Source organism: Mytilus galloprovincialis, chromosome 4, assembly GCF_965363235.1.
Source record: "Mytilus galloprovincialis chromosome 4, xbMytGall1.hap1.1, whole genome shotgun sequence".
In the NCBI taxonomy this organism is placed as follows: Eukaryota; Metazoa; Mollusca; class Bivalvia; order Mytilida; family Mytilidae; genus Mytilus; species Mytilus galloprovincialis.
The window spans coordinates 103,172,862-103,190,704 of NC_134841.1; the positions used below are offsets into that span (position 1 = coordinate 103,172,862).

The window sequence follows — 17,843 nt, forward strand, 5'->3', positions numbered from 1 at the left end:
CTGGCAGTCCACCAATGTGTCCATATGTTCCATAAATGTTTTGTCACATTTTTCTCAGGAACCATAATCCCTTCCATAATTTTGTTATCAATCTCCATGTAAGCACTCTTTACAATGTAATTGTGATATGTTAACACATTCATTGTTATTAACTTTCTGTTTATTCAATACAATTCGTCCACAAAATAGCCATGTACAAATTATAGATCATTACATGTCATTTTCCATATTGGCCCTGGTATCAGCCCTAGACTCCCATATCAAGCCCTTTGGCTTGATATGGGTCGTGGGCTGATACCATGGACCGTATGGAAAATGACATGTAATAATCTATTTATCACATATTTTCAAGCAGGAGAAAAAAGATAGCATGTATCAAATTATGTTTGATATTTTCAACACAAATTCAAAAAAACATTTAAGGAAATTTTTTTAAAAAAAAATGTATCACAGTGAGTTAACAAAGTTCGTATCACAGTCAGTAAACAAAGTTTTGTGCAAAGTTTAACAAATAATTAACAGTACATATATTAATTCTCAGAATTATAAATATTAAACAACTTAAGGTGTTACATTTCCAATTAATGCTGAGGAAGAATACACCATATTGCTACTATGATTTGGAAATATATTCCGCTTGAACTTTCGATTTAATACAACAATCACTTTTCCATTGTGGCTTCATATATTTTCGAAATTCTTAATGATGTCAAAATTTTACGGGAACTTTTGTGATTTCCACTGTTGATTTTTACATTTTTTTCTACTACAGCAGATTCGCAACTTTCTAAATTTTTTTTCATTGTGTTCTCATTTTTCATTTCTTGTATGAATTTACATGCATCATCATTTGATCTGTGAGAAACCTCTCCTGATCGTCTAGCTGCTTCGGATGACAACTTGTTTACAAATAATTTTTGATTGAACTCTGGGGCTTGAAGAAATTGTCTTGAAACTGTATGGTGAATATAAATATATGGTTTGGAAGAATTTGTAATAATTTTAGAGAAAAAACTAATATTTAGACATGCTTAACAACTGGAAAATATTTGTGAATTCATTATCAATGTTCGCATTTCACATGTACATTTTTATTGCTTCTATCACAAATCATCATGATAGTATCTTGTTATTTATTATTGATACGTCCTTGAATTATTGTATATTTATTTGAAATAAAAAACTAAATTTAATTTAACTCTTCATTTTATGTTTTTTCATTTTTGCTGTGCAGAGAACCATACATAGCCTACATATTGTCACTCATGTCAAGCTGTACATGTACAACACTTTGACAAAATTAGGATGTGCTTATTTTGTGATATGTTAAAAGAGTCTGACATTGAAAATATGTAACCTATTTAAAAAAAATCCCCAAAATTTATCGGTTTCAACAATTGGTAATAGCATGAAAAATGAAAAAAATTGAAGTAGTACAGTCTATTTGCCCAAATTCATTAGATGTACAAATTAATACAGTTCTAGAAAATAAAAAGTTGCTTTGTCTTGCATACTGTAAGATGATTTTGACAGAAAACTAGAGGCTCTAAAGAGCCTGTGTCGCTCACCTTGGTCTATGTGAATATAAAACAAAGGAAGAAGATGGATTAATTCATGACAAAATTGTGTTTTGGTGATGATAATGTGTTTGTACATCTTACTTTACTGAACATTCTTGCTGCTTACAATTATCTCTATCTATAATGAACTTGGCCCAGTAGTTTCAGTAAAAAATGTTTGTAAAAATTTACAAATTTTATGAAAATTGTTAAAAATTGACTATAAAGGACAATAACTCCTTAGGGGGTCAATTGACCATTTCAGTCATGTTGACTTATTTGTAATTCTTACTTTGCTGTACATTATTGCTGTTTAAAGTTTATCTCTATCTATAATAATATTCAAGATAATAACCCAAAACAGTAAAATTTCCTTAAAATTACCAATTTAGGGGCAGCAACCCAACAACGGGTTGTCCGATTCATCCGAAAACCGAATAAACAACTTTACCCCATGTCAGATTTTCTCTAATGGCTGCGGTTTCAGAGTTATAAGCCAAAATCTACATTTCACCCCTATGTTCTATTTTTAGCCATGGCGGCCATCTTGGTTGGTTGGCCAGGTCACGGGACACAACTTTTAAACTAGATACCCCAAAGATGATTGTGGCCAAGTTTGGATTAATTTGGCCCTGTAGTTTCAGAGAAGAAGATTTTTGTAAAAGATTACTAAGATTTACGAAAAATGGTTAAAAATTGACTATAAAGGGCAATAACTCCTAAAGGGGTCAACTGACCATTTCGGTCAAGTTCACCTATTTGAAAATCTTACTTTGCTGAACATTATTGCTGTTTACAGTTTATCTCTATCTATAATAATATTCAAGATAATAACCAAAAACAGTAAAATTTCCTTAAAATTACCAATTTAGGGGCAGCAACCCAACAACGGGTTGTCGGATTCATCTGAAAATTTGAGGGCAGATAGATCTTGACCTGATAAACAATTTTACCCCGTGTCAGATTTGCTCTAAATGCTTTGGTTTTTGAGTTATAAGCCAAAAACTGCATTTTACCCCTATGTTCTATTTTTAGCCATGGCGGCCATCTTGGTTGGTTGGCCGGGTCACGCCACACATTTTTTAAACAAGTTACCCCTATGATGATTGTGGCCAAGTTTAGTTTAATTTGGCACAGTAGTTTCAGAGAAGAAGATTTTTGTAAAAGATTGCTAAGATTTACGAAAAAATGATTAGAAATTGACTATAAAGGGCAATAACTCCTTCAGGGGTCAACTGACCATTTTGGTCATGCTGACTTATTTGTAAATCTTACTTTGCTGAACATTATTGCTGTTTACAGTTTATCTCTATCTATAATAATATTCAAGATAATAACCAAAAACAGCAAAATTTCCTTAAAATTACCAGTTCAGGGGCAGCAACCCAACAACAGGTTGTCCGATTCATCTGAAAATTTCAAGACAGATAGATCTTGACCTGATAAACACTTTTACCGCATGTCAGATTTGCTCTAAATGCTTTGGTTTTTGAGTTATAAGCCAAAAACTGCATTTTACCCCTATGTTCTATTTTTAGCCATGGTGGCCATCTTGGTTGGTTGGCCGGGTCACGCCACACATTTTTTAAACTAGATATCCCAAAGATGATTATGGCCAAGTTTGGATTAATTTGGCCCAGTAGTTTCAGAGGAGAAGATTTTTGTAAAAGATTACTAAGATTTACAAAAAATGGTTAAAAATTGACTATAAAGGTCAATAACTCCTAAAGGGGTCAACTGACCATTTTGGTCATGTTGACTTATTTGTAAATCTTACTTTGCTGAACATTATTGCTGTTTACAGTTTATCTCTATCTATAATAATATTCAAGATAATAGCCAAAAACAGCAAAAATTCCCAAAAATTACCAGTTCAGGGGCAGCAACCCAATAAAGGGTTGTCGGATTCATTTGAAAATTTGAGGGCAGATAGATCTTGACCTGATAAACACTTTTACCCCATGTCAGATTTGCTCTAAATGCTTTTGTTTTTTACGCCCGTCGTCTTTTAGACGGGACGTATTATGGTATACCGTTGTCCGTCCGTCCGTCTGTCCGTCCGTCCGTCCGTCCGTCCGTCGTCCACACTTCGGACAATAACTCAAAAACACTTCCACCAATTTCCATGAAACTTAAGTGAATTGTTTATATCTATTGACGTAAGCTCCCTTTCGTTTTTTTTTAATTTCAGATTTTAAGTTTTGGATTTATGGGGCTTTATTCATAAAAAAGGGGGGATTTTCAACACTTCGGACAATAACTCAAAAAGGCTTTCACCAATGTCCATGAAACTTTGGTGAATTGTTTATATCTATTGATGTAAGCTCCCTTTCAATTTTTATAAATTTCAGATTTTAAGTTTTGGATTTATGGGGCTTTATTCATAAAAAAAGGGGGATTTTCAACACTTCGGACAATAACTCAAAAAGGCTTTCACCAATGTCCATGAAACTTTGGTGAATTGTTTATATCTATTGATGTAAGCTCCCTTTCAATTTTTATAAATTTCAGATTTTAAGTTTTGGATTTATGGGGCTTTATTCATAAAAAAAGGGGGATTTTCAACACTTCGGACAATAACTCAAAAAGGCTTTCACCAATGTCCATGAAACTTTGGTGAATTGTTTATATCTATTGATGTAAGCTCCCTTTCAATTTTTATAAATTTCAGATTTTACATTATCGTGTTATGAATTTTTATGCTTAAAAAAGGGGGGACTTTCCAATTTTGGGACAATAACTAACACTTTCACAAAATTTTATGCAACTTTGATAAATTGTTTATATCTATTGACATAAGCTCCCTTTCCATTTTTATAAATTTTAGATTTTACGTTTTCTTAAGTAATGAATTTTTATACTTAAAAAAGGGGGATTTTATGAAACTTTGGTGAATGTATTAATGTAACATCCCTTTTGATTTGTATATATATTTCTAGTTGATCAAATAAATCCATTTAAAGCATAAAAGACAAGTTAAAAGAGCAACGGGCGTATCATGCGCTAAAGCGCAGCCCTTTATTGAGTTATAAGCCAAAAACTGCATTTTACCCCTATGTTCTATGTTTAGCCATGGCGGCCATCTTGGTTGGTTGGCCGGGTCACGCCACACATTTTTTAAACTAGATACCCCAATGATGATTGTGGCCAAGTTTGGTTTAATTTGGCCCAGTAGTTTCAGAGGAGAAGATTTTTGTAAAAGTTAACGACGACGCCGGACGCCGGACGCCAAGTGATGGGAAAAGCTCACTTGGCCCTTCGGGCCAGGTGAGCTAAAAATGGAGAATAATAAAAAAAGACATTAAATGTTCATCTTTGAACCAAAAAATAGGAAAAACATGTCATCAAAACAAACAAACTCTAGTTATACTATCACATTGATCAACAAAAGTTCACTTAATATGACCTGAATTTCAATTTTATCATACGTGATTAAAACAAAGTCACAAATTAGTACTTCAATGGATCTATTTCAAGTCCTGTTATGCCTACAATAAAGGGCTGCACTTTAGCGCATGATACGCCCGTTGCTCTTTTAACTTGTCTTTTATGCTTTAAATGAATTTATATGATCAACAAGAAATATATATACAAATCAAAAGGGATGTTACATTAATATATTCACCAAAGTTTCATAAAATCTCCCTTTTTTTAAGTATAAAAATTCATTACTTAAGAAAACGTAAAATCTAAAATTTATAACTAGAGGCTCTAAAGAGCCTGTGTCGCTCACCTTGGTCTATGTGAATATTAAACAATGGACACAGATGGATTCATGACAAAATTGTGTTTTGGTGATGGTGATGTGTTTGTAGATCTTACTTTACTAAACATTCTTGCTGATTACAATTATCTCTATCTATAACAGTACTTTCTGTGGAAAATGTTATTGAAAATCTTTAAATTTTAAGAAAATTGTTAAAAATTGACTATGAAGGGCAATAACTCCTTAGGGGGTCAATTGACTATTTTGGTCATAGTGACTTATTTGTAAATCTTACTTTGCTGAACATTATTGCTGTTTACAGTTTATCTCTATCTATAATAATATTCAAGATAACAAAAAAACAGCAAAATTTCCTCAAAATTACCAATTCAGGGGCAGCAACCTAACAATCGATTATCCGATTCATCTGAAAATTCCAGGGCAGATAGATCGTGACCTGACCAACAATTTCACTTCCTGTCAGATTTGCTCTTAATGCTTTGGTTTTTGAGTTATAAGCCAAAAACTGCATTTTACCCCCATGTTCTATTTTTAGCCATGGTGGCCATCTTGGTTTGTTGGCCGAGTTACCGGATACATTTTTTTAACTATATACCCCAATGATGATTATGGCTAAGTTTGGTTAAATTTGGCCCAGTAGTTTCAAAGGAGAAGATTTTCTCTAAAAGATTACTAAGATTTACGAAAAATGGTTAAAAATTGACTATAAAGGGCAATAACTCCTAAAGGGGTCAACTGACCATTTTGGTCATGATGACTTATTTGTAGATCTTACTTTGCTGAACATTATTGCTGTTTACAGTTTATCTCTATCTATAATAATATTCAAGATAATAACCAAAAACAGCAAAATTTCCTTAAAATTACCATTTCAGGGGCAGCAACCCAACAACGGAATGTCTGATTCATCTGAAAATTTCAGGGCAGATAGATGTTGACCTGATGAACAATTTTACCCCCATGTCAGATTTGCTCTAAATGCTTTGGTTTTTGAGTTATAAGCCAAAAACTGCATTTTACCCCTATGTTCTATTTTTAGCCATGGCGGCCATCTTGGTTGGTTGGCCGGGTCACCGGACACATTTTTTAAACTAGATACCCCAATGATGATTATGGCCAAGTTTTGGTTAAATTTGGCCCAGTAGTTTCAGAGGAGAAGATTTTTCTAAAAGATTACTAAGATTTACGAAAAAATGGTTAAAAATTGACTATAAAGGGCAATAATTCCTAAAGTGGTCAACTGACCATTTCGGTCATGTTGACTTATTTGTAAATCTTACTTTGTTGAACATTATTGCTGTTTACAGTTTATCTCTATCTATAATAATATTCAAGATAATAACCAAAAACAGCAAAATTTCCTTAAAATTACCATTTTAGGGGCAGCAACCCAACAACGAAATGTCCGATTCATCTGAAAATTTCAGGGCAGATAGATCTTGACCTGATGAACAATATTACCCCTGTCAGATTTGCTCTAAATGCTTTGGTTTTTGAGTTATAAGCCAAAAACTGCATTTTACCCCTATGTTCTATTTTTAGCCATGGCGGTCATCTTGGTTGGTTGGCCGGGTCACCGGACACATTTTTTAAACTACATACCCCAATGATGATTGTGGCCAAGTTTGGTTAAATTTGGCCCAGTAGTTTCAGAGGAGAAGATTTTTGTAAAAGTTAACGCAGGACGACGACGACGACGGACGACGGACGCCGGACGCCAAGTGATGAGAAAAGCTCACTTGGCCTTTCGGCCAGGTGAGCTAAAAACTGACCCCCTTAGGAAAAATTTCCATAACAATGCATAAGTTTAACAACTGTCGTGTTATGAAAAATCAAAGAAGATCAAACATGCATATCCCCATGTATATGATCACATATGTACACCTATTCTACAAAATAAAAAGTTCTACCTTGTTAACAATGGAAAGTCAACGGATAATCTAAACTTCGTATAAACAGATGAATGGATGGAAGGACTGGACCAACTGGAGTTAATTGATACGCCTCGTCTTTTCTTTACAAGGCATAAAAAGTCGAAGTGTGTACCGGTATAAATTATTGAGTTATTCACTTCAAATGATTCCCTTGTCAGCAATAAGAAGTACTGTTGGCTTAAGTCTTGTCTTAGAATGTTCACCTGTTTCAAACATTTCAAGTTTTAAGACAGTAATTATATTTTCTATTGGTGACAAGGGACAATTTATCCAGTCTGTGTTTAAAAAATTTTATGCTTAAAAATTAAAAACATGTATGGAATTAGATGAAATTTAAACAGTACCTTGTCAACTTAAAATTAAAAAAAAATCAGTGAGAGAAATTTTACTGATAAATTGACTCATTTTTAGCTCACCTGGCCCAAAGGGCCAAGTGAGCTTTTCCCATCAATTGGTGTCCGTCGTCCGTCGTCGTCGTCCGTCGTTAACTTTTACAAAAATCTTCTCCTCTGAAACTACTGGGCCAAATTTAACCAAACTTGGCCACAATCATCATTGGGGTATCTAGTTTAAAAAATGTGTGGCGTGACCCCGTCAACCAACCAAGATGGCTGCCATGGATAAAAATAGAACATAGGGGTAAAATGCAGTTTTTGGCTTATAACTCAAAAACCAAAGCATTTAGAGCAAATCTGACGGGGTAAAATTGTTTATCAGGTCAAGATCTCTCTCCCTGAAATTTTCAGATGAATCGGACAACCGGTTGTTGGGTTGCTGCCCCTGAATTGGTAATTTTAAGGAAATTTTGCTGTTTTTGGTTATTATCTTGAATATTATTACAGATAGAGATAATCTGTACACAGAAATAATGTTCAGCAAAGTAAGATTTACAAATAAGTCAACATGACCGAAATGGTCAGTTGACCCCTTTAGGAGTTATTGCCTTTTATAGTCCATTTTTAACCATTTTTCGTAAATCTTAGGGAGCTACCATTTGATTTTTATGGGGGGGCTAGGATGAAATTTGAAAAAAATAGGCAGGACAGGAGTTTTGAGTAAAAAAAAAGGCAGGATGAGAAACTTGTTAAAAAAAAAGGCAGGATGAGAAACTTGTTAAAAAAAAAGGCAGGATGACAATTTGTGTAAAAAAAGTCAGGATAAACTAGTAAAAAAAAAGGCAGGACCGAATAGAGTAAAAAATAAAAAGGCAGGACAGAGATTACAACTAAAAAAAAAGCAGGACAAAATTTTTCATCCTAGCCCCCCCATAAAAATCAAATGGTAGCTCCCTTAGTAATCTATAACAAAAATCTTCTCCTCTGAAACTACTGGGCCAAATTAATCCGAACTTGGCCACAATCATCTTTTGGGTATCGAATTTAAAAAATGTGTGGCATGACCCGGCCAACCAACCAAGATGGCCGCCATGGCTAAAAATAGAACATAGGGGTGAAATGTAGAATTTGGCTTATATCTCTGAAACCAAAGCATTTAAAGCAAATCTGACAGGAATAAAATTGTTCATCAAGTGAAAACCTATCTGCCCTGAAACTTTCAAATGAATCGGACAACGGGTTGTTGGGTTGCTGCCCCGAAATAAGTAATTTGAAGGAAATTTTGAAGATTTTGGTTATTATCTTGAATATTATTATAGAAAGAGATAAAATGTAATCAGCAATAATGTTCAGCAAAGTAAGATCTACAAATAAGTTTAAATGACTAAAATGGTCAGTTGACCCCTTAAGGAGTTATTGCCCTTTATAGTCAATTTTGACCAATTTTTCGTTAATTTTTGTAATCTTTTACAAAAATCTTCTCCTCTGAAACTACTGGGCCAAATTAAACCAAACTTGGCCACAATCATCATTTGGGTATATAGTTTAAAAATGTGTGGCGTGACCCGCCAACCAACCAAGATGGCTGCCATGGCTAAAAATAGAACATAGGGGTAAAATGCAGTTTTTGGCTTATAACTCAAAAACCAAAGCATTTAGAGCATATCTGACATGGATAAAATTAATTATCAGGTCAAGATCTATCTGCCCTGAAATTGTCAGACAAATCGGACAACCTGTTGTTGGGTTGCTGCCCCTGAATTAGTAATTTTAAGGAAATTTTGCAGATTTTGGTTATTATCTTGAATATTATTATAGATAGAGATAAACTGTAAACAGCAATAATGTTTAGCAAAATAAGATCTACAAATAAGTCAACATGACCAAAATTGTCAATTGACTCCTTAAGGAGTTATTGCTCTTTAAAGTCAATTGTTAGCAATTTTCATAAATTTTTTTTAATTTTTGTAAATTTTTAGGAAATATTTTCCACTGTAATTACTGGGCCAAGTTCATTATAGATAGAGATAATTGTAGCAACATGAATGTTCAGTAAAGAAAGATCTGCAAACACATCACCATCACCAAAACACAATTTTGTCATGAATTTATCTGTGTCCATTGTTAATATGCACATAGACCAAGGTGAGCGACACAGGCTCTTAAGAGCCTCTAGTTTTTATATTTATCAATAAGACACAAAAGATACAGTCTAGAGTTCAAGTTTGTTTCACATCAAATACTTTGCCAAACACTTCATAAAATTTATAAAACTTTATATAATCCTTGAGATTATTTTTCTAGTAGATGGAGCTTTTTTTTATAGACAAAATTTACTAACAGTCTTTTGAAGTGTTTAGTTTTCTTGGCCTAAATGGGTTGTTTTGAAACAAAAGTTTATCTTTAAGACCAAGAAATACCAATTCAATTCAATTCAATGTTTTTTTAATGTGGTATACCGCCAGCTTGGATTGTACTATTGCAGTACACAATCAGTCAAGTTGTTTGCCCAAATCTGCAAATTTGTAGACTGATGAGCAATTCTATTGGTTAAGACTGTTTATTTATGTGAAGAAAACGTACTTATTTATTGTATTATCCAAAATATTCAAACAAATACCAAACGTTTTTGTTTTAGATTCATTTTTCCCCAACTAAGCCATTTAAGGGGAGATAACTCTTTTAATAAAACTTATACAATGAACGGATACTACGACAAAGAAGTTAGCTCATTTTTAAGAAAGGCAGAAGATTCTCAACAAAGATGTAGTAGTAGGACCAACAGTAATAAAGTAGTTCATCAAAGATTCCAATCTAATATCCGTAAACACTCTTTCTCTGTTAGAATTGCTAAAACCTGGAACAAACTACCAGATAAAATAACAAAGTCACCATCGATAAATTCATTCAAAAATCGACTAGACAAATATTGGTCAAACGAAGAATTATACTATAATGACTATCGAGCAGAAATATCCGGAAGTCACGGTCAAAATAGTATAAGAAACACATTAAATTACGAGTCTGGTGAAGAGGAACCTTGAGGGATCCTGTACTGGAAATCGACTATAAGTAACTATAAGTATACTGGACATTTTATAGATTTTTACTAGTAGCAAGAAAACAAGTTCGGTTACACCATTTTTTTCTTCCTCTTATTTTTCTTCTTAAAGCATATTATAAAACATATCTTCTCACAATTTATAAAATTCTATCTCACAGATTTCCTTTTATGCACAAAAATTCTATCTCACAGATTTTCTGTATTGCACAAAAATGTGTTTTTCATGATAATTTTAAGCAAATTAAGGCAACTTTCAACGACTCATAGCTTGAAAATTAGCACGGTGACCCATCGTTTTTGTTATAGTTTTGAAAAGACCATAGTAAAATCATCATTTTGGCAAACAATAAGAAAATTCAATCACGGGAAACATATATAATTATATACAGATGATCTACCCAAGTCTTACTGAAGTCAGGGTGCTGAAAAGGGGGAGCATTCCCCAAAACTAGACAAAATTTGAGGTGGTAAAGGTAAAATTCTGGAACAGCCATTCATGTAACTTCATAGAGAGGTTGGGACGGGCAATGAGTTGCCACAGAAATCGAAAAATTAAAATACTAGTAGCCTTATCAATATCCGCAAAAAAGACTTTTCATTCTCCGAAATCGTTCCCACTTCTAGTCATTCCTAACAGGAAGTAAACAATGAAAGACAAATGAACAACTTCACATTTTCTATTTATTTAGTTATTTTACTCTTGATTCATTCGTCATACGTCATTTCGTCAAACGATAATGTAAATGGTATGATGATATTGAATTTCTATGCTTTCTATGTATTATACGATTGAGAATTGCCTGATATAAAGTATTATTGATTTAATTTGGGAACACAACCCATCTCGTGCATCAGTCATGATCTGATCTAAATGTTCTAACTAATCATTAAACCACCTTTGAAGAGGAACCATATTATTATCTGTAGAACAGGTGCTCTTCTTATATACACTATACAATGCTGGTACTCCCTCCACCATAAGACATCTAACCATATTTTCATGTGTAGCTCTGATTGCTAAATAAATACTGCAGCGGGGTTGCTTCCCCTTAGTACATGTAGAAAATATCAAGCCAATCTTAATCAACTGAGCTAGGGAATCGATTCTTTTGCTCAGTGGGTTAACGCACTGACTGTCACGCAGGCGCGAAAGTCAGCGAAAGTTGGGTATTCCCTGTTTTCAGGATACAGCCAAGTTTTCTGGTGTTAAAAAAATGAGTATTCAGGGACTTCATTTTCCTATTTAATTTATGTTATGAAATCTAAAAAAGCCCACCTACTGCAATAACATTGTTTTATGAAAACAAGTGTTTTTATATATAATTTCAAAAATCAAACTACATGTAATTTCAAGTCTTATACTCACAACAAAGCAATTCCTTTGTTCACCTAATCATATCTTGATCATCAATTATGAAATGACAAAAAGATAAGTTAATCAGGTGGGCAATTAAATTTTATGAATAGAAATTTTCAATAGAAGTAAACATAATTCAGTCATGGTCAGTTACACCTGGAGCATGCAGTTCAGTCAATTGATCCCTAAACAAAATATTTGTATGTTTTTTTAGTTACAGAAAAAAACAAGGCTTCACTTATTCATGTTTTGTTGTTTCTTACATACTTTAAGTATTTACAAATACTTCTGATGCAGTTAAGGGCATACGATACAGTTACAGGGGAGGTAATGACATTGCTAACGTAAAATGTTATTTTTCGCAATGTCAAAATATGACATACCAGGAAAAGATGCATTTTTCGACTGATTTTTATAAATAAAACTGATTTAATTTGAAAACGAGTGCATGGACCCCTATTTTTTAAAACAACATTGTGTTTCATTTTGCAGGGTGATTATGTGAACCAAATTTTATAAAATTGTAAATAATGCAATTTTTTTAATGTTGATAAATATTCAGCAAAAAATATGTTTTTTTCTCAATTCATAACAATTTGATAAATATGAGTTATTTCTGAATAAAAAATGCATAACTTTTAAGGATACTTAAAAAATACAGAAATTACAGATTATTTAACAAAAATTAAACAATTTGTGTTTATCTTTTAAAACAAAAAAGTTATGGCTTTCTTTTTCGAAAGGGAAAATACGGCCACAAATCCGAAATTTTGAGCAAATATACAAAATTTTCGACCTCATTTAACTCAATAAGTAGCACATGAAGGTGTATTTTTTATTACATATTTGATTTAATCAGGCCAAAAATAGCCTACATAGAAATTTTCATCAAATTGTAAATACGGGATCAAAACTGTATTGTATGCCCTTTAAACGTGTGCTTTTGTAAATTCCATGCCATAAATTGAAATAGAAAAATGAAGTCCCTGTATACTGTTTTTTTAACACCAGAAAACTTTGGTGTTCCCTGAATACATAAGGGACCAATCAGAAGATGTTTAAGTCTGCTAAAATGTAAAGCTAATAGTTTAACATTTTCAAAATATATATACATTGTAGGTCAAGGGTCAACACCAACTGTTGGAAAAGAAGTTACTTCCCCATCTTATGATGTCAACAGTACAACAATTTCGACAACAACAACATTAGCGCCAGAGTTTAATGTCAGATGTCCTGATAATGTAGAATGTTACAAACTAGGAGGAGAATGTATTAACTGTAAATACAATAAACATTGTTTCTACGGGAAACCTAATGAAACATCAGAATGTCAAGTTAAAGAAGAGATACGTTGTATAGTAAGTAAAGTGCTATCAAATTGAGTAAATTGTTAATCAGTTCTGAAGTTGATTATTGGTTCATTATGGAATATAGATATTTAGAGTGGATAACACATAATGTAGACACCTACATTGCAGAATTATCATTATCACGAAAGAGAAAGACTTCAACAGTCTCAACTTATAAGTTACATCCAAGTGTTACTTATATGATTCTATATTTATTGTGTTCATTAGAAAATCTATCAAAGTTTGAAAAGTGTTTCATGAATTTTTATTTAAATGATCTTGTTTAAAGCAATGTTTAATAGTCAACAAACTCTAACTACAGAGATATGCATACAATATTACTGTATTATAAATATTTTCTATTGTAGGGTCAGAGAAAATTTAACAGGACTCATGAATGTAAATACTGTTACCAGTTGGACAAGTCTAATTACTCATGTGATACAACAAATGCCTCATGCCAAGTTATAAATGGAAAGATACAAAAATATATAGCACAATGTACAGTCAAAGACAATGTTTTATGTCTAGGTAGGTAAATAAAAGCAACAGTAGTATACCCCTGTTCAAAAGTCATACATCGATTGAGAGAAAACAAATCTGGGTTACAAACTAAAATGGAGGGAAACACATCAACTATAAGAGGAAAACAACTTAACAACAGAACACTGGAGTGCAAAAAAAAAAAAAACAAACAACAATGCAACAAACATAGAAACGAACTATAAGTTAAAAACTGTCTAATTCCTGACAGTAACTTGGTACAGGACATTTTAAGAAAAATGGTGGGTTGAACCAGGTTTTGTGGCTAGCCAAAGCTAGAACAAGAAAGGAAACCTTATAATCTTTACTTAAGTACATGTACATAATTAAAAAAAATTGCCAATGATACAACTATCTAGTGTGGTCAAATGATGTAGATGTAAGCAAATCAGGCATGGGGTAATCGTAATCAGTATTTGTAATCAGCTGTAATCGATTACATTTTGCAGTGTAATCCTATGTAATCAGTAATCCTGCCATTTCTGATTACAAGTAATCGTAATGTAATTGATTACATTGCTAAAAACAGGTGTAATCATGATTACTTTTAAATTACTTTAAGATTACATTCATATGATTTTACTTGCTGATTGCAAATCTTATATAAATATATATATATATATATATATGGAAATAGTTTTTAATAGACAAGATGAAAACAAGAAAGTGTAAAACTTGAATGAAAAATCATGAAACTAGTATTCACAATGATGGGACCTTGTTTATTGTGATAAATTGTATCATCTATATAACAAATTTGTATAACCAAGTATTTTATTTTGTTAACAGTTTACTAATGAAAATTGCCTCTCCAATATTTCGTTGTGAAATTTTTTCCTTGATTGAAAACTTCTGATATTAACTCCAATTTCATTTAAATTTATCCAATATGTTTACATAACAAAATTGAAATTCAAATGCAGAAAACCTATAGTTCCAATTTGACTTTGATGGTTGACATAAATTTATGAGCACTCTTAATTCCAAATGGAAGTTAAAACCAGATTTCATTTATTGACAAATTGAATAAATTTTTTTCCCATAAATTGGTGTATAATATGTGCTTTCTAATTTTTAATCTTTATTAACTTTGAGCCTTACGGCTCATCAGTATAAACAAGTACATGTACAGTATATACATATAGAATAATATTGCAAACAATATGCATAGTAAACAATAGGTAGCGTCAGAAGTTACATCAATACAAAATATCTTTTATTACAATAAACTGTTTCTTAATTTAAAGAGAAATGTATATACTTTCCTAAGTTACAAAGCTGTTTTGTGTTTTCACCTGACAATAATTCTATTGATTATTAATTAGATCAAGTATTAAAAAAAATCAAACAAATAATGACAATCAACCACTTTTAACTTTATTGATATTGTTATTATAAGACAATACAATTTTAATACCCAAGCTCACCTATTGTTTGTTAAAAAAAAATCGAAGTAGTGATTATCACCTGTAAAAACATTAATGGATGTGTTAATTATGTCCCAACAGACAATAAAACTATACTTAATTAATTTTTCCTTATTTGTTCAGGTTTTTTGTTAAATAGGCAGTTGGTTAAAATTTGTAGAAAAAAATAAAGTTATATCTTTGACATAGACATGATAGAGAAAGGACACTGGTCTATAGCTATTTTATCAAATACACATGTTACACTGTACTTGTCTATAAATTCTTTTAAATAAGATAGATAAATTAAGGCTTTTAAAAAAATCACCCAAATTAGCTTTTTTGTGAGGATAAAAAGTTATAAAAAAAACTTTGATATTGCAATATACAATGTAATCATTAGTAATCTAAAGTAATCACGATTACTTTATGGAAAAGTAATCTAATGTAATCCATTACATATGAAATAGGGTGTAATTGTAATGTAATCGATTACATTTTATTAGCAAAGTAATTGTAATTTAATCGTTTACATTTTAAAGTAATCGACCCCATCCCTGAAGCAAATATAGGTCACAGTGGTGCAAGGGAAGCAACTGGAATTGAACTTGATCTATTTTGGGTTTGAAATGTTAAATGATCTAAAATCAATCATGATATTGAACTTTTTGAAATGCTTATACATTTGTATTACTGTGGAATCATTTATTTTGGTGGGTACCAATTGATTGGATTGAGGAAAACCTCGATGTTTGGGGATATTTAAATTCGTAGTTTTGGCAAACTCTGCATACATTCCTTTGGAAAATATGTAATTCGTTAAACATAGGAATTTGTGGTTCTCCTGTACCCTCGAAATCCACAAAAATTAGTATCCAATGAATATTAATGAATCCACAGTATTATATATGTAAATTCATGATACAACACTCAACTCATTTCAGTTGACCTCAGAATTTTATAAATGCACATAGTAATTGACATAGCGCTGGTTTTCCAAAAAATATAAGACCATGGCTGTTATACATTCTAGTAAATAAATCATTTGATCAATAAAAGAAGATACCTTAAAAGTTAATTAAGTCTACTTTAAAATCTATTTTCTCAGGACAAAGAACATTCCTGAAGAATTTGCCATGCAACTGGACCAGTGGATATAAATGGTCAACAGCACTCATTTTAAGGTAAGAGAAAGAGAAATTGCTGTCAAAATTATTAAAACAACTATGGAAAGATTTTAAAGGTTAAATCCCATACATTTGGTGTTTGTGTTGTTGGATTGCTGCTTCATTGTTGTATGTTCCACACATCTTCATTTATTTATTCTTAAAGACATCTATATGTTGATTTGATTTATGTATGAGAAATAGAATATTTCTTTCCAAGACCTAACTTCTCAGCCTGGTCTGATCTGAAGATACTTGCTTCACATAGGTATGCTTAGTGTACTAAATTTTAGGCCTCACATTTGTGTGCATTGTTCAACTATCAAAAGAGTAAATCAACCCTATAATTTCTGAATTTACAGTACTTGCTTTCATTCTTTATCCAATTAAGTGATATTGAGTTAGTATTCCTAGCACGATGACCCTTGAAACTCCAATTGAAACATAATATATTGTTTGTACCTTTAGTATATCTTGTATATCTGGTTTAACCCTATACAAAAATTGAATGATATGAAGTTTATATATATTTTTGTTTTGTTTTCCTCTGTCTATCAATGTTTATAGTTACAGATATGAGGTATATAATCAATTCTTTTTATTTCAGCATAACACTTGGTGGATTTGGTGTTGACAGATTCTATCTCGGACTATGGAAAGAAGGAATCGGTAAACTGTTCAGTTTTGGAGGACTAGGTGTCTGGACATTAGTAGATGTTATTTTAATAGCAATTGGATATGTTGGGCCGTCTGATGGATCATTGTACATATAATATCATGTTACTTTTTTAATTAAAATTCCTTTTTTACACAGAGTTGTTTGTATTGCTGCTTTTAAAAACACCCCGTATGACCAGACTACCTTTCTTAAGGTATATGTCATAATGATAATAAATTGAAGTTGTCAAATGTCTAGAATTGCCATCTTATCAGTTCAATATTTTTTTCTGTACTGACATTATACCATACATTCTCTGTTGATTAATTTAGAAATCATCAAGAAACTAAGAACCGATTCCTTCAGACAAAGTCGATCTTAGGTGAATTTGGCTATTCGGTTTTAGATTACTTTGTTCACATTGCTTCTCAAGTAGTTGTAAATCTGTGACTTTCAAAATGTCGGGTTTGAACATTCCTAAAGATGGATACAGGAAAGCATTAGGATGATCAAACTATTATGTTTGAATATCTGTAGCTAAAACGAAAAACCCAATTTCACAATGAAGTCTATAAAACAAAAGAGGTGTAAGATAACACTTGTGATAAAGTATAGTAAAGAACACAAGAACATCTGATCCAATCTTGATATATGTTTACACAGTTTTGACTGCTGAATCCCAGTTATTGTCACATTAAAAAGTAAAATAAGAACATTACCCAACTCCAAGAAAAAGTCTCCCTTA

At 32.0% G+C, this 17,843-nt stretch overlaps 1 protein-coding gene across 1 annotated transcript; it reads left to right on the plus strand.

Annotated features, from left to right (window-relative positions):
- Positions 1-11,228: 11,228 nt before the first annotated feature.
- On the plus strand, positions 11,229-17,251 carry LOC143073691 (TM2 domain-containing protein 3-like). Its single transcript, XM_076249435.1, has 5 exons — positions 11,229-11,365; positions 13,096-13,334; positions 13,694-13,856; positions 16,383-16,458; positions 17,048-17,251. Exons 1-5 carry the CDS (start codon positions 11,278-11,280, stop codon positions 17,211-17,213), a joined length of 732 nt encoding a protein of 243 aa, XP_076105550.1. The 5' UTR covers positions 11,229-11,277; the 3' UTR covers positions 17,214-17,251.
- The last annotated feature ends 592 nt before the right edge of the window (positions 17,252-17,843 follow it).

Bases quoted from the DNA above. Each gene is read 5' to 3' on its own strand.
- LOC143073691 (XM_076249435.1), top strand. From the start codon at position 11,278: ATGAACAACTTCACATTTTCTATTTATTTAGTTATTTTACTCTTGATT. The intron at 13,335-13,693 runs GTAAGTAAAGTG...TTTCTATTGTAG, and splicing joins AAGAAGAGATACGTTGTATA to GGTCAGAGAAAATTTAACAG. The intron at 13,857-16,382 runs GTAGGTAAATAA...CTATTTTCTCAG, and splicing joins AGACAATGTTTTATGTCTAG to GACAAAGAACATTCCTGAAG.